The sequence below is a fragment of the Papaver somniferum genome, chromosome 6 (genome assembly GCF_003573695.1).
Source record: "Papaver somniferum cultivar HN1 chromosome 6, ASM357369v1, whole genome shotgun sequence".
NCBI lineage: Eukaryota > Viridiplantae > Streptophyta > Magnoliopsida > Ranunculales > Papaveraceae > Papaver > Papaver somniferum.
In genome coordinates, this window is record NC_039363.1 from 85,330,361 (window position 1) to 85,347,866 (window position 17,506).

The 17,506-nt window shown below is 39.3% G+C and overlaps 2 protein-coding genes across 3 annotated transcripts; one reads left to right on the forward strand and one right to left on the reverse strand.

Moving 5' to 3' along the window:
* The first annotated feature begins 7,505 nt into the window (after nucleotides 1–7,505).
* LOC113288252 lies at nucleotides 7,506–14,408 on the forward strand. Of its 2 annotated transcripts, none has more exons than XM_026537226.1 (22): nucleotides 7,506–7,676; nucleotides 7,815–8,372; nucleotides 8,459–8,712; nucleotides 8,801–8,881; nucleotides 9,018–9,152; nucleotides 9,309–9,430; nucleotides 9,549–9,713; nucleotides 10,015–10,120; nucleotides 10,356–10,461; nucleotides 10,565–10,675; nucleotides 10,771–10,934; nucleotides 11,090–11,207; nucleotides 11,360–11,584; nucleotides 11,674–11,864; nucleotides 12,190–12,357; nucleotides 12,512–12,617; nucleotides 12,705–12,842; nucleotides 12,929–13,087; nucleotides 13,197–13,403; nucleotides 13,623–13,817; nucleotides 13,938–14,009; nucleotides 14,089–14,408. In XM_026537226.1, the coding sequence occupies exons 1-22, from the start codon at nucleotides 7,629–7,631 to the stop codon at nucleotides 14,245–14,247; spliced, it is 3,588 nt and encodes a 1,195-aa protein (XP_026393011.1). In that variant the 5' UTR covers nucleotides 7,506–7,628; the 3' UTR covers nucleotides 14,248–14,408. The 2 variants fall into 2 exon arrangements, with proteins under 2 accessions (XP_026393011.1, XP_026393012.1); XM_026537227.1 differs by having other exon boundaries at nucleotides 13,629–13,817.
* On the reverse strand, nucleotides 14,378–17,123 carry LOC113288253 (probable amino acid permease 7). The gene is made up of 7 exons (XM_026537228.1): nucleotides 16,687–17,123; nucleotides 16,327–16,560; nucleotides 16,083–16,176; nucleotides 15,694–15,908; nucleotides 15,459–15,592; nucleotides 15,141–15,368; nucleotides 14,378–15,040 (listed from the first exon to the last, which is right to left on the reverse strand). The coding sequence occupies exons 1-7, from the start codon at nucleotides 16,763–16,765 to the stop codon at nucleotides 14,639–14,641; spliced, it is 1,386 nt and encodes a 461-aa protein (XP_026393013.1). The 5' UTR covers nucleotides 16,766–17,123; the 3' UTR covers nucleotides 14,378–14,638.
* Nucleotides 17,124–17,506: the final 383 nt, after the last annotated feature.

Here is a 17,506-nt window from a genome sequence, read left to right on the forward strand (position 1 = left end):
TTCGTAGCTTCTTGGTCTTGTCTACATCCAGCTTTATTGGTTTTCTTTCCTTCCTCCTTACAGCTCCCACAGTTTGCTTATGTTCGTCTTCATCCTCATGTGGTTATTTGCTTGAGCCAAGGATCATACATGGGCCTCGTAGGATTACTCAAATTTATCTGGCACAAAAATATAAGTGGACGACATTTCGTAGGAGTTTTTTGTATTATAATAAATAAGGTAAATTCCTCGTATGAGCAGTAACAAATTTATTAAGTATTTGTATGGTTTGATCTTGCCCCTGCATTGTGGGGAATCGTAAATCCATTGTCGCAGAGGTAAGATGAGTGTTTGAACCTGTCACCCCGTTGTCCAATCTCGGGCCAAGAGATTACCGAACGGTGGGGGTTTGAAAATCTCCCGGAGACGTGGTGTAAAACTGAATGTTTTGCAAACACTCGTTCCGCTGAGCTGCCAAAGGAATGTCATGTTGGGAATCTCTTTCTTATGGAAGCCTTATCCCTGGTCGTACACTCATAGACGCTTATGGGGGAGTCCGGAGAGATTGCGTGTGAACGCTTTACCCAGTATGAAGATATGAGACCGGTGGTGTTTTGAGATTTGTAAAAATGTAGTTTACAAAAATGTAAGACATGTACCAAGTACGCAAAATGTGTGTTGTGTGCGTGATAATGTATGCCAGTATAAATAAAATGTAAGGAATGTAAGGAGTATTCCGTATTTTCAAACTCTGTAGTTAGGTGTGATGTATGTATGCTCCCTTTTGGTTTCAGAAGTTGATTGTTGAAGCTTGTGGAAGCAAAAGTATTTGCTCTTGCAAAATCTTTGCTGATACATTGAATGAGGTTTGCCGCATGGCGTGGCTGCTGCTTCTGCTACTGGTATGGCCTTTGAAATGAACTGTTTCGTCTTCTCATATCTTCTAATTGACTTCCGAGACATTGGTTGTGTCTGGAGGTAATCCATCATCATTGTTGCTTAGGGAAGGTAATGAATCTTGTCGTTTGATTCTTCGAACTTTGTTGCCCCACTGATCGTGTGTCTCTGCGACATAGCCTCTCTGATACTTTAGCATCGACGAATGGTGCTACACTGTAGCCACATATCATTGTAGAAACTATGACCTTGGCTATGTTGTTGGGAGCAGTCATTACTTGAACTTGAGCTACTGCAAGTGCTTTGCATTCATGGTGGTGAGAGCTTCAAACTACTTCACAACCGAACTTTGGCATCCTAGCACAAACGGGAGTTACATCATTGGAGTGGAGAAACGAAAGTGAAAAGCTTTATCTTCGGGTTTGACATCGTCGTTTTCGGGGATCATCGTCCATGCAAGACTTTGTCTCATCGGTCTTTGGAGATCATCCTCACCGGACTCTACAATATCTTGAGCTATGCTTCCCTGGGACTCGTCCATTTTGTTCTTGTCTCATCTTTAATCTTGAACTGGACATCAACTTTGGTACTTCAGCTTTGAGTTTTTATTTACTTTGTACCTTCTCCACTGTGCTTTGCACCTTCGTGTTGTACTTCGATCCAGCGGAATCAAACTCTGGGTAATTTGATCGTTGGCATCGTAATTTGCACGTTGGCTGAAGGTGAGCTCTGAGCTTCGGATTACTTGACTATGTCAATAATGTGAGCCGTAGAGTGGTCCTTTCCTCAACAGGTTATCTGTCGAAGATAAGTCTATTACGGCTTAGACCAAGCAGCGATATTTTTCATGGCTTGGCATCAACGTCGGCCATGCCCCTTCGTGACATCGCTTTGCATGGTCTTCCGCCATGCATCCTCGTGACATGGCAGAGCTTCTTCGTCGGCCATGCCCCTTCGTGACATGGCAGAGCTTTGAGTCTTTATAAAAGAATCTTGATAGTGTACTTCTGATACTGCCAATTTTAAACTTGGAGTCTTTGTAAAAGACTGTTGCTTGATCTTTTGTTTAAACTGGACAGTGGTTTTGTGAATCTTTTATCGTAGGGTTGGAGGAACATATTTTTATCTTCGCTGCCCCTCCGAAGATACTTGGTTGTTGATCGTATACCTGCAAAGAGATGAACGGGAAAAACTTGTCGTAATCCCCTCACTTGGACTGCGGAGCTTAGATCTTCGGGTTGCTTGAATCTTCGTAGTTGAGCTGGGCGGCGGACGTACCATGCTTCATCATTGTCTTCGGTGTGAATTGTGTTGAAAAACATGTAAGAAGTATGTGGAGTGATGGACTGCATCTCCGGATCAACTGGGCTTTGAATCAAGCTCTGCACCATCGTCACCTGTAACTTTTCATCCCTGGACTCTGGACATCATGGAAGACTCTGGCTGTTATCGGACTTTGGATCTTTGTCTGGTGTTGCATCGTATCAAAACATTGCATCACCTTCATTGGATTTGTCCTTCGGGTTACTGATATATCCTTGGAAAATTCGCCAAAGAATAGAAGTATACCAAAAGAACATCGTAGTAACTACTTCGTTGTCATACAATTTATTCGCCAAAAGAATACACATACAATTTTCCCCTTTTCTTCAGACTGTGGCGTCAGTTGAAGTTAGAGGGAAAACTGTCTTCGCATTTTCTATATCGTACGTTGTACAATTTTCCAAAGAATAAAAGTTAGATGGAGAACGAAGGCTCTTCATCCTTCCCTCTTTACCACATAACATCGGCAGCGACATGTTTGCCATAGCAAAGAAATCTCAGCAACTGTGCCTCGTTTTTCTCAGCTTGCATGGACACGCTTTCACGACATTGCCCCATTCTTGTATCCGCGGAGGGACTTCGTTTGGGGACGCAATATCTTTGCAGCAACAATGGTAACATCCAATAGCTTCAGGATTGCTTCAACGAATTCTTTGCGGCAAGCACATCATTGTAGTAGCAGAGACTACAATGATGGATTTCGTCGATCAATTGGTCATCACAACAACCTTGTAGCATCGTGCCTATAGTATGAGCACCAGGTGAGCAATGATAACGAGTAGCAATCATTGGAGCTGTATGGTTGTTGGAATGGATATTTGGAGTTGCATCATTCATGTTACACCAGTGACATGAAACCATCTTTGGATTAATCAAGGGGTTTTGTATCTTCGGATTGTTGTGCAGCAGCTTTCTTGAACTTGAGTTGAGCTGCATGTGCTCATCATTTTTGGGCTATGAATCATCGTGGAGAGACTTCAGATTGTTGTGGGAAGGCTAGAATCTTCCTTTTCATCAGGGTTGTCGTAGTGTGCGGGTTCACTTTGTTCTTTGGTGTGGAGCATCTTCGTTTCTTCATGAAGTATGGTCGAAGAATAGCGTGTGCATGTCACCGTTGAAGAACCTTTGTTGTTGGTTCCTCGTCAGCAGAGCCCGCGTTGGTGGAACCTTCGTCAACTGAGTCTTCGATGAATAGCATAGCCTTCGTTGTTGGAACCTGAATGGTGGAAGCCTGCATCATCATCGTCTTGGTACGTTGAACCACCATCGTTGGAGTCATTTTCGTCCTTATCTTCGGACTCTGGTTCATCGTTGCTGGAGTTCTTTGGTGCATCTGCGGTCGGCTTCGGGTTTTGGCAAGCATTACCAGCATCGGACTTCGGCTGGTGCTCTGTATCATCGGGGTGGAAGAAGAGTCATCGGGCTTGAGTTGTACACTGATAGACCTTGCATCGTCGTCACTGGACTTGTACTTGGGTGAATTTTGTACTTCTTAGGCATCAGCATCACTTTGCACACCGGAATAGAGTTATTATCTGCTTCATTTGTTGATCGTCCTATCTAAGCTTAGGACTTGGGACTGAAGTAGACTGCAACAACCTCGTTCATTACGATCGTGGCAGTCACAGACCTTATTGAAGTATGCTTCGTAATTAACTCCTCGTGTAGAAAGTAGGTTAACCCATCGTCGTCGACATCAGACTTGGCATCTTCATGCCATCGTCGACATTAGACTAGGCATCGACTTGGCATCTTCATGCCGTCGTCGACGTCAGACTAGGCATCGACTTGGAATCTTTACCATTATCGTCTTGGCATGTTGGTACATCAGAATTGTTGGACATTGTCGGACGTAGAACCAAAGCTAGAATTGAAGCACTGGCGTGGCGTCTTCCGTTGCTTTGGCAGTATTCAATCCAGCCATGCCATTTATCCACACAAGAATGGGAGAAAGCTTGACCTGCGGGATCCTCTTTGGAAGATTTTTGAGTTAAAACTTCAACTCCTCTTTAATCGTGCCCCGTTATTCTTTTAGCTAGTTGGGTGTGTACATATCATCGTGATAGGATAGGAGCTGCATCATTGTTGAGATCGCAGGTACATATCACCGGAGTGGGACTGGATTGCTCCAGCAAGCACCAGCTTAGTGCTTTGGCAAGCACTACCAGCATCGGACTTTGGCTCATTTGTGCCTGGAAATATAGCCTCCGGTGAGAATTCCCGCAGCATTCTTCGGTAAGAGGCCTGACGTAATAAGAAGTATTGATTAGGTAATATGTTGAGTCAGACGTCGTCTTTTTCGGCATTACTGAACTATATTTCCAGTACTTCTTTGGGAAGCTTCGTGCTTTCCTTCTTGCAATTAAACCGTGCTTTCATTCGTCGTATTAATTTGAAATTAAAGCACAAAGTTGAAAACACAAAGATCGTTGGACCAAAGCATAAGAACCATGTGTCATCTTCGTGTCATCGTTGGACCAGAGTATAAGAAGTTGAAAACACAGAGATCATTGAAGAGATGCAATCTCAAAGTATTAATACCCTGTGCCATCGTAAAAATTGATACTTGGAACTTTCGTATAACTCTGTTGCTTTGAGCTTCAGCTTGAACTCTTCGAATTTTTGGTATCGTAGCAAGGCTTCGGCTCATCGTCGACTATAGGTCAGCTGGCTCTTTTAGAAACCTTGGACTAGGCTAGAGCTATCATAGGAATGAATATCAGTGAGAGAGATATATTTTTCTCATTGGTAAGGAATATCTTCATGAACTCATGATCTGAAAGAGATATCTTCATATCTAGATCTCTTATTCATGAAGATATGCCTCTATCATCATACAGCTTCACATGGCAGTAGAGATTGGTGCGTAGGCGAAGATACAAAGACATGTGCTAACGATCATCTTTAGCTAGCCTCTTTGGCTAGCAACAATCATCCTCTTTGGGGCACCCCCACCGGATTTTGAATCATCGTTGTAAAGCTTTGTCTCATCGTTAGCCTGATTTATGATATACATCAAGGATGTATCATGTTAAAATACACGTCAAAAGAACGACGATGACATCTTCATGCCATCGTCGACGTCACACTTGAGTTATACCATGTGAAAATACGTCATTAGCTTCGTATTTTGAAGATTTTTTTTATCAGCTTCGTGATTTAAAACTTCATCATTTGCTTCGTATTTTGAAGCTTTTGTCACCAGCTTCGTGTTTTGAAGCTTCGTGATTAGCTTCGTATTTTGAAGCTTTTGTCACCAGCTTCGTGTTTTGAAGCTTCGTGATTAGTTTCGTATTTTGAAGCTTTTATCATCAGTGGATGACTACTCATGCAAGTGATGAAGATCCAAGAAGGTAGAGTGACCTTTTGGCTTCATCATTTCCCCTGCTACGTTGCTTTATGCATTTGTCATTGGTCCTTGGATCCAAGCTTCTTCTGAACTCCATCCTTGTGATGCTGGTGCAAACTAGCATTAGGATAAGGTAGTATTTTCTGACAAAAGAAAGACATAAAACAGAGAAGATAAGGTCATAAAGTAGAATAGATAAGCAGTATGGCTAGTAAACTGACGTCTGTCATTATTCAACACTTTTTGTGGTCTATAATCAAACAACAAAGAATACAATGATTCACAAATACGATGCTGGGATGAACAACAACATAACCATCGGACTTTGGGTTTCCTAGCTTAGAATAATATCTATTACCACAGTCCATTGAGTTATTTTCTCGAACAATGCATATGCAAGGTAAGAAATTCATTTATTGGAAAACATCCCGGACCTATGAACGGTGATTCGTTGAGTTGTTTTTGCAATCTCAGTTCAAGGCATGAACTGTGGGAAACAAATTAAGCTACCGATAGTAAGACATCGGGTTAAAAATCAAAAAGAGTGGCTATGCTCCAACCAAAAAATGAAAACAACGGGGGCTTGACTCGCTTGAGAGAAAGAAAACGTTAAGGTCAAAATATACTGTGTTAGAGGCTAACATCACCAGCAGAACAAATCCCAAGATTAGGTAATAATCAAATCTGGACATGGCAGTTCATTGAACCATTTTTCCAATCGGGTAGAATACGAAGCTAGTTTATTATTAGAAAACAAATCGGAAGAGTATGTATAACATTGCATCTGAATAAACCTCGGCTAAAAGCCCTTTTTGGATAAAAATGCTGAGGAGGTGAAGACCTCTCCTGGGTCTTTTAAAGACTCATGAAAATTTGGCGTTTCATCAAAATATGTAAAATCAATTTCAGAAAGCTTCATTTTCAAGAATAGTAAATTGAAACTTAATAGAAGTGGGTACCGATTCCGAAAAGCAAAGCCACCATTGAGTCATCTTTAAGAACAGTAAATTGAAAATTTTCTAAAAATGAAAACCAGTTTTAGAAATAAAAACTTGAATGGTGATAGATCTCACACAGGTTCGACTACATTTTTCTAGCGCCAAATTGTGAACACCTTTTTGTTTGGGTTCACATCCAATTGATTAAAAATGCAAAGCAATAGATAACATCAGATGAAACTATAAATCAAGAGAAAAATATAAGATGCGGAGAAGTAAAGAGGTAATAACACAAACGAATTAACGTGGTTCGACAACGATGTGTCTACATCCATGGGAAAATGAAAGATGGGTTTTATTATTTGTGGGTGTTACAAAGTATGATGAGTTCTATTACTGAGAAAGAGAAGGAAGGAAGGTGTTCCATGATTTAAGAGGAGGAACGAAGGTTCTTCAACCTTCATCTCTTCTTCAAATCAGTCCACCTACCCCTCCCTTTTCTCCCTCTTCTCCCTCCTGTTTTATAGGGAAGAGAAACTTGTTTATTACTAAAGTGCCATTAATTTAGTTTCTAAGCACTCTTAGAGTTGATCCAGTGTGTGTCGCTGTAGGCTTGTGTCCAGCTTCAGCTCATAATAATCGTCCACGTGTCAAGGTATTTTTGGTGTATACATTAGTGAAATTGAAAAACCCATTTAGGTTTTGGACCGAAACCGAATCTCTGGTGGAGATCTCGGCCATGATCAAGAAGACTCCTCTATATCGGGCCGAGAGGGCGGAGCAATTGTCAAAGTTAGAAAAAAAAAAGACCTGGCAAATGAAGTACCCTATGATATAGGTGTAGTGCACATGTTTGTCTGCCTTAAAATGACCAGCGGAGAATTATTCTCTCCACTCCATCGCTCAAGTGACAGACAGTCGACATTGAAATTCAAATAAAAATAAAAAAGTAGAAAATGTCGAATGTTCAAAACTAGCCGTTAGTATTTGATAACAACACTCATAAACGCTCCTCTAATTCCCCCCCCATCTCTCTCCTCTCCCTCTTACTCCTGCAACAACAAAATTCAGCTTAGAATCATAAACCCCCAAAACTTAGCGTTCTTCTCCCAAATCATTGAAACGAAGAAATTCCTATAAAAATGTTTACAGATGGTTTGGATGAAACTGCTATTAAATGGATCAAACAGGTATTAACCTAATCTTCACTTTTAAATCTTTGAATTCACCTATTTAGAGCTTGTTCTTTTGATTATCTTCAAATCTACTGGGTTCTGGATCTTTTAATTTTACAATTTTTGTTACTGAGGGTTACATTTGATTTTTAGGGCACAGATACGGAGCAGAAAATTAGATCTCCATTAGCAGAGAAATTGAGTCTTGATTCTATTCCTAGATCTCCTTCGCTTTGCAATATTAAGACTATTTCGTCTCCACATAATTTACCACCGCTGAAATTCTACTCTGGATTACTAAGCACTCGTAGCACAGCAGGTTTATCTCTAGATGATGATGAAGAGAGCTCGGCGGCTTCAGTTTCATATGATATGGATGATAATTACTCTGATGTATATGAAGAGGAAGGATTTGGTTCTAGTGATACTGATTTATCTGATAGGTCAAGTGCATTGCGACGCTATGAGCGGGAATTGTTTGGTGTAAAGTCATTTAAGAATCTTGGACTTGAGTCTACGACTTATGTACCAGATGGAGGATATGGATCTTCGATGAATAGAGGGTCGAGAGAGAATCTTCGGATAAATGTTCCTGGAAATATATCAAGGTTTAGAGATGGTGAATTTAATATTAAGGGAAGTAGCCAGAGTAAATCAGCATCAGATTGTAGGGAGCAAGCTCAAGAACAAGTCAACATCTACACTCCAAATGTATAGTAACTGAGTTTTAGAAAGCAAGTTTACTCTAGGGAATGATTAGATTTCTGATGTATAGTTTTTTTTCCTGTCAATTGCAGAGTCGTCCTCGAAATGAAGCAACACCGAGAAGTGTAGCAGATTTGGGAACTCCAAGTGCACCACCTATTTTTGAAATAGGAGAAGAGCATAATAAGTTTGAAGCAGAGGATGACCATTGGGTCGATTCCGATTGCGATGTTGTGATGGAAGTAGAACGAAATGGCTCTGAGATGCATGTTTCAAATGACAAATGCACTGGAAATGAACAAGTTTTTGCAGAGTCGAAGCCAGAGTCAATGACATTGAATGAACAGTACGGAAATTACTACTCTTACTGCCATGGGAATAAGTAATTTGTTTCTTGCTTCCCTAATTTATACAACTTTGTGTGGTGAATGCAGCATCACCTCTGCAGAAGTGGAACCGCAACTTAGCCATTGCAAAACCAGCTCACTGGATCAAACATCTTGTTACAGTACCAGGTGTGCTTAATGGAGTTTTTTGATCCTTGAAATTACTTAAATGGCTTGGCTATTTTCTTAGTTTACGTATTGTAGTATTTGCTGTTTAAATTTTGAATGTCAAGGATAAAGTATGTTTTGATAAACATTCTTGCAGTAGTCAAAATGCTTGGCAAACCATGGTAGCTTATGATGCATGTGTTCGATTATGTCTTAATGCTTGGGCAAGAGGCTGCACAGAGGCACCCGAGTTTCTACGCGATGAATGTCTTCTTCTTAGAAGCGCCTTTGGGTATGCTAACTCTCTCTCTCTCTCTCTCTCTCTCTCTCTCTCTCTCTCTCTCTCTCTGTAGCGTTTTCCTTTACGTACGAGGCTTGACATATTATGTAGATCCTTTTAAGAATTGGTCCTAATTGTGATCTTCCACATGTTTCTTTGACTTAATAGGTTATACAAATTTTTATTACAACCACGAGACATATACCGCAGAGAAGGAAAAGCAGCTGACACCGCGGAAGAAAAATGCACCTCAAAACCAAAGAGGGTAGTTGGTAAAATTAGTGTGGAAGGTACATGCAAATATCTTAAACGACTAAAATACTTTGAGCAATAATATTATCAAAGTATGAGGTTATTACATATAAGGTTTACTAATAACAGCTGGTCGGTTTGTCAAATATACTGCAGTGAAGAAAGTGCGCATTGTCCCAAGGAAAAAATTGAAGATCACATACTCACAGCGTAGTGCAGTTTATATGCAAGCTGGAGCAGAATATGTTAGACAGGTCTCTTCTATGGTGAAAACTCGCATTAATTCACTGAAGCTGGCTCCATTCTCAGTACCATCAGAAGGTTTGCGTCGAAATTTTGTTTGTAATGCAATCCATAAATGAATATTGAATACGTAGCAAACCTCTAGGGGAAACAATAATAGTTCACCCTGGGAGACTTGCTGAACCTTCTTCAGAAAAAATTTGGTCTTAAATTTTGGGGTATCTCAACAAAGAAGCTCGACTGGTTATGATGAGGCAATTACTTTTCTCATGCAGGATACCTCATTTCTTGAACCAAATAATATTTGGCTGCAGGGCTTTCATAAGGATTGTCTTAAAATACAGCTTTTAATCAGTCAACAATGTGGTCTTTTTTGCAGAATCATTTTCATGTTTATTTCAACTGAAAAGTTCAACTGATGAAACGGACGCTGAACCGAATTCCTCAGTTTGCTTGATGGCAGGAACTGGCGTCCATCATGTCTTGTAAGTTTGTACCCTCCTTCTGATTTCGTTTCCTAACACCAAGGCAGCAGGACTAATCTGATCTCGAACAATAAATCTGGCGTCACAACTAAGAGATTGATGAGGAGTATCGAAGAGTAGTGTTTTGCATGGTTGTATTGGACCATTTACCGCAACTAGAAGACTAGAACCGTGTCTTCTTTAAATACGTCAAGTTTATGAGAGGTGTCTAACCTGAGGTACACTCATTTTCCAGTTTTCTGGAGAACCAAGGGGATGCACTTTTGCTGGAGGTACAAGATTTGAATAAAGTCACCCAGGGGAGAGCAACAATTCCGTTGTCATCTTTAAATGATATTCCTGTATGAATTCCTCCTTGACTTTCAAATATTTAGTCTAACAAGATTATTTTGATGATTCATTTATGATGATTCATTTATGATGATTCTGTTATAATATAATCAGAGTGATAGAGTTCGATGGTGGCCAATTTACCATGATGGTCATGAATGCGTTGGGAAGGTTCAACTCTCCATAGGCAGTACAATTACTTGCGATGAGACGAACCCTATGAAGGTTAGATCAATCTACAAAGTTATTAAACAAAAAAATGTTTATCTATTACCTTCTATGCTAAGACTATATAAGTTATTCCCCATATCATATTACAGAGTGGTCCTGTTGTGGAAACCCTTGCGTATGATTTATTGTTGGAATCGGCTATGCGCGCACAACATTTCCATCATAGGAAACTGAGGTTAGATGGAGCATGGCAGTGGTTGTTGACTGAATTTTCTGACTACTATGGAGTTTCAGATTCATACACGAAACTGAGGTGATTTCTCTTTGTTTATTTCCGTTCTTGATTTTTTCTTGAATAACCAATTTTGCTTTATTGTGTGACAAGTCAACCACTAAATAGAGTACTTTCATTGCCAATCTTTTGAACAACCCCCTAAATTATCTCATCTTCTTTGGGTCTGTGTTCAGATATCTTTCATACATAATGGATGTTGCTACGCCAACAAAGGATTGCCTGGAGCTTGTGTATGAGTTACTTGTGCCTGTTATGAAGGCTAGGAGTGAGAGAAGTCTAACCAGACAAGAGGTAAGATATACAGTGACATATAATCTAATCTTTTTGTTCAGTCACAATAACATTTGACCCATATGCAAACTTTAACCAGATAACTGGAAGATAATATCGGAAGCATGCATGGAATAGCAGTTTTGTTAACTTTCACCTTGTTCTTTTTGCAGAAAAGCATATTATTGGACTGTGAAACTCAAGTTCAGAAGCTGTTGGCAAATGTTTTTGAAAATTATAAATCACTAGACGAGCTTGCTCCAACAGGTATAACGGACTTGTTTGGTCCAATACCTGAGTCTGCAGCACCATCTTTAGCTCCTGCGGTGCAACTATACACTCTCATTCATGATATACTTTCTCAAGAAGCACAAACAATATTGAGAAATTATTTGCAGGCAGGTCACCTTAACTACTGGTGTAACATATATAGAAAGAACGAGTGGGATGAAATTGTTGTCCAACATTTATTTATACGTGTTTGCAGACAGCAGCAACAAAAAGGTGTAGAAGGCACATGGTAGAGACAGATGAGTTTATGTCCAGCAATGTTGATGGTTTGCTTATGGATCCCATGGCAATGCCAACTGTTTATCTAAAGATGAAGAATTTGTGCATAAATATAAGCAAGGAGATTCAGGCAGACATCAAAATTCACAATCAGCACATACTTCCGAGGTAATGCCTGCTTATTATCATGAACAAATTCCATCCTATAAACTCAGGTTCAAGCTGTACACTTCTCGTCTCATTCTCATAGTCTACCCTTGAAGTTTCATTGAGGTTCACCAAATTTTGCTTATTTTACTGCATCAAAATCACCAAAAATCTTTCCTCTAAACCTTCCTACAATTTAGTGTGATCCAACTACCATTTAGCTTGGGAGGGAATCCAGGGATGTCAAAACTGATGAGTCAATATTTGATAGTAAATAAAAGAGCTATGGATAATGGGCTTCAGCTTATTATGCTACTCTATACTAACATATATGTGCTTCTTGCAGTTCAATAGACCTTTCAAACATAGCAGCTTCAGTTTACAGCACCGAGCTGTGTAAAAGACTCAGAGGTTTTCTTGCTGCTTGGCCTCCATCTAGCCCCTTGCCACATGTAACGGATCTTCTTATATCAACTGCTGATTTTGAAAGGGATCTTGATTCATGGAATATCAGGTTACTTCAAATTTAAGATTAAGATTGAAGTTTAAACTCAAATAAGAATAATACATATATAAGAAACAATTCTCAGCTTCCAGAACTGGAAGTGCTACCAAATTTGTTAAGCTGAATTTAGCTAATGATTTAAGTATTCTGTCATTTGTTTCAGACAAGTGAATGGTGGTATTGATTCAAGGAACTTGTTTCACGACTACATAATGGTCTGGATAGAAGATAAGCAACTTTACTTGCTTGATCTGTGTAAAATGGAGAAGGTGGTCTCTCTCTCTCTCTCTCTCTCTCTCTCTCTCTCATATATACCCGACGACAACTGTCTTATCCAAAATATATTTTCTTTGCAGGTGCCATGGTCTGGAGTAACTACTAACCACTCAACTTCTCCTTTTGCCGAGGACATGTACGAGAAAATAAAAGATGCTCTAAATGAGTATGAAGTCGTGGTCAACCGATGGCCTCAATACTCTTTAATTCTGGAAAACGTAAGGATTTTGAACATATATTTATTCCAACATCACTAATTGATACCCTTTACAGTGCTAATGCTATAATGTTGCTCCCTTTGCAGGCTATTGCGAATGTAGAGCGAGCAGTCATAAAAGCATTAGAAAAACAATACGTTGATATCCTTACTCCTTTGAAAGATACCATCCCAAAGAAGCTCGGCCTGCATATGCAGAAACTTACAAGAAGACAATCCACAACGCTATATTATGTTCCTAATCAAGTGAGTCTTTATGGGCTTGCTTGCAAAACAGTATCCTTATTTATTTGATACGAAAAGCATGTTTTAACGTCTAATTCAATCTCTTGTGGCGTTACTCAATATATTACAGCTAGGAACATTCTTGAATACCATCAAAAGAATTCTTGATGTACTGCATTGTCGAGTTGAGGATATTTTAAAACCTTGGGGATCCTATCTACCTGTGATAGAAGAAAGAAAGGCAGTTTTCGGCGAGCAGATGAATGGCATTACTGTCCTGCTGAGGACAAAGTACAAAACTTACATGCAAGCGACTGTAGAGAAACTCATCACAAATGTTAGTATTACCAGGGTTTTAATCTGCTCTTTATTGCTTTGCATCTCCGAACTTTCAATATTTTCGGGAGATACATGCCTAAAGTCATATTTGGGAATACCATAATGCTACTCTTTCAATGTTATCTCGCTGACAAGCTTTTCCATAACTTCTTAAAATTAAAGGCAATTTCTTAATAAAAGTCGAGTAATCATGTCTTAATCCAGTTGATTGGCTCAGATGCAGGGTAGTCGAAGTACACATCTGAAAAGAATCTTGGAGGAAACTAAGGAGTCAGATGGAGAAGCTGAGGTTCGGGAGAGGATGCAAAACCTATGTTCACAAGTGATGGACTCTATATCAAACTTGCATGAGGTGTTTTCAAGCAGAATTTTTGTTGCCATATGCCGTGGATGCTGGGATAGAATGGGTCAGGTAAGAACCAAGTCTAAATTCATATACGTTATATGTTCCTTGAAGCCTTGCATATTTCCTTCTTCTGAGAAACCAGCTACAACTTAAGCTGCTTATTTTTGTTTTTGTTTTGCTTTTTAGAATGTGTTGAAGTTTCTGGAAAGCAGGAAAGAAAATAGAATCTGGTACAACGGCTCATATTATGCTCTTGGGGTAAGTACTTCCAATATCAGTAATTTTGTTCTAAAATTTGCTCTTGGATCTGTTTAAAGTTTAAAGGTATGTTTTGTAGATTCTAGACGATACCTTTGCTTCCCAAATGCAAAGATTACAAGGAAATGCATTGGAAGATAAAGACATTGAGCCCCCTCGTTCAGTAGTTGAAGCTCGATCGATCCTTTGCAGAGACACAAAAAATACATCTGATCCATCAACATTCTTCTATGTATAAAAGCAGTTAACTACTTTTGCGCTCGCTCATATTCTTTTTGTAAAAAAAAAACATACACAAAATTCAATTGTTTCAATTTACATGTGACTGTTTTGTTGTCAAGAATTGCAAAACACTAGTGTTCTTCATCTACCAATGAATAAAATAAAGGTTGATTGCAACAGTTACTATTGATGATATTACATAGGATTGTTTAAAATTACAATTGCTGTGTTGATAGTGAAAAAGAAAGAAAAAAATGTGGAAAGTGGAAATAAAATTCATGATAAACTGCCCTTATGCACATACAAGAACTTCGCAATTACATTAATTCTATCTTTCCTAGTTGATTATAGGAAACACCATACAATATTTCATCCTCTTTCACTGGAAATGAAGATAATCAAAGAACCTACTCTAGTTTGGCACTTACGATACCTTCCAGTGATCCAATTAACGCAATTGTACTGATGATTAAACAAACAATGCTGAATGTTTGAAGAATAACCCATTTTCGTGTCCATGCCTCGATCTTCAGCTGCACAAAGTACATCTGCACCGGGAAATATATAGTCAAGGGCCAAAAGGTCAAAGAACCCAGCACTCCCAGAACTTGGTTGAAGTATGGAAAGGTCATTGCAATTCCTGTAGTTGTAGCAACATAAAAAGTTCGAGTGCATAGCCTTAGAGGACTCAGATTGAGACTTGGAAGCAAAGGGAGTTTGAGATTGTAGGATTTGTTGATAAAGCCACTGTTGGGATACTTCTCCGCTAGCCATCCTTCCATGAATGCAAAGACGGGCTGACTGTACACCTATAGAACAAATAATACTCACATCAATCGACCCATTTGCAACAATTTGAAGTCATGAGAACTCACTGTTGTGAAAACCAAGCACATTTTACAGTAATACCTGGTATCCTCCCACTAAATGAACAATGATGCAAACATTAGCAAAGTCGATAAGCCAGAATGGCTCATAGAACCCAAACCCAGTCAAAAGGTTCCCTGGAGTTTGGTTCCCAAAAGCTGCGTATCCAAAGCATCCACAGCAGAGATAGAAGAAGGTGGTGATGAAGACTGCTGACCTAGATGCTTTCTTCATAGTTTTGTTTTCTGCCGGCGGTGACCTCAGAGTATCCTTCAGTTTTTACAAGGTTTTTGTTCATATTTAGCTTCTTTGATTGATAAAAGGTAGAAATGCTTCCACTATATGAAATAAAAAAATCACCTGTATTTCAAGGAGAATTGTGGAGTATGGATAGGCAAAAGCAATGTCTCCAAGTGCTTGACAGACCTTCCATACTTTCTTAGCTACTGTAGCTTGGGGAATTCCCCCATAGCTTCCTTGAATAGTTCCATTTTCTGCAAAATTTGAAGGCCCCATGTTGAAACTTAGACAAAGACATGCTCACTTATTACTGATATACAGAGAACAAACAAGAAGAAATGATACGAATACGTACCAATTACTTTGGCGAAGCCAAGAGCAAATCCAATTGAGGAATATGAGAATGACATGATTGCTGCGACTATGGAGAGCCATTCCATGTCATGGAAATTGGGTATCTGAGAAAACACAATCTGACTGGCTCCGAAGAGAAGCATATAAAATGCATCTCCATGATCACATGGAGCTTCATGGCCTTTGTAGTGATAACAATTCGATCTATAAATTGCTCTGCATTCATCAACATACAGAAATGAAGAACATCCATAAAGACATAAATTTCAGATAACATCACCACATCTTGTTAAGAAACAACTTAACCTTGTTTGAGTTTACTACCGTATCACACTGAGATTTAACTATTGCTCATAGAAAACACACTCCGGCAAATATTCTCAAGTTTACCTCATACTGATCGATGTAGTGATTACGTAAGCAATACCAGTTCCATACATGCTCAGGTATTGAAGAAAACCACACAACCAAGTCTGCTTTCGACCTGAACTTATACCAATGAACCAGAAAATCACAAGCTATAAAAAGCCGACACACTACACTAAAAGAGAAACAGAAACAACTCCAAGTGATCTCAGATCCCGAACGTTAAGAAGTGTGTATGGATTGTTTGTTTAGCAAATTAATGGAGTACCTAGATTGACTTTAACTGCATCCATGTAAGTATGGTTTCGTGTTCCAGTGACTGGATCAGGAGACCTATAACAATCTGATAGAAGAGCAGCAGAAACATATGTGACCATGGCGAAACAAAGTAAGGAAATAGGCCCTGCAATCCATCCCAATTGCGCAGTACTCCATGCGAGAGAAAGAACCCCGGATCCAATAACACCAGTTATTATATGAGCGTTGCACGTCCATATTGTTCCTGATAATTAGAGAGATTTTGTTGCCCAAAGGCCAAAAAAATCAGGCTGAAAGCATTTTAATCAGACGAAATCATATAAACTAAAACAGGCTAGTTTCACTTGAACCAATGGCACGACCAAGTTACCGGTTCTTTTCAGACTTCCATCATCGTCGTAGGCATCATCATCCTTCTTTGCTATTTCCAGAGAGTTATCAACTGCCATTATCTTTGCTGAACAATGTTGTCTGCTAGCTCACTCGTTGCACCACCCAGTTTCAAAAACGTCTCAACTTCACTCCGGAGATAATAAAGAGCAGGGGATACATATAGAGACAAGAGAGAGTTGAATAACATATATTTTTATGTTATCTTGTGGACTTTGGTCTTGAAATGTGTTCACTTCAATCATGTCTTTGCAAGTGGTTGCCAAAATGTATGCAAAGGTCAAAAAAGTGTAGCGATCAAGCTAATTTCACAAGTTATTGCTTCTATGAGATGATGACTGCAGTTCTGTGTCTTGGTCTAGTTTTGTCAAATCCCGATGATGCAATAGTTCCTGAAATTATGAGTTGTTTTAGATTTCAAGTAAAAGTTTTTGTGTGTGGGTTTTTTCCTGCATGGTTAGAGAGGAAGCGTGGCTTGTTATCACACACTCTCTAAATTCTAAACTAGTCAAGCGGGTGGGTGTGTGGTCTCTCCTAACAAGAAGCTCAAAACAAGGAAGTATTTGTCATTTTGTTTCAACCAGAGGACCCAAATGCATATTATTGCAAAAAGTTGAGATTCCCCTAATTCACCTTTAAGGCCTACATCTCTACTATTTTAAGGCCCTGTTCTACACAGACACGGATTCTTTATCTGCATATATCTAATTATCCCTGTCTCTCTGTATTTCATTAATTTAAGAATGGAGGTGCACAACAATATCACATGGGAAGCAGTTGACGGATTTGCTCCAATCTCC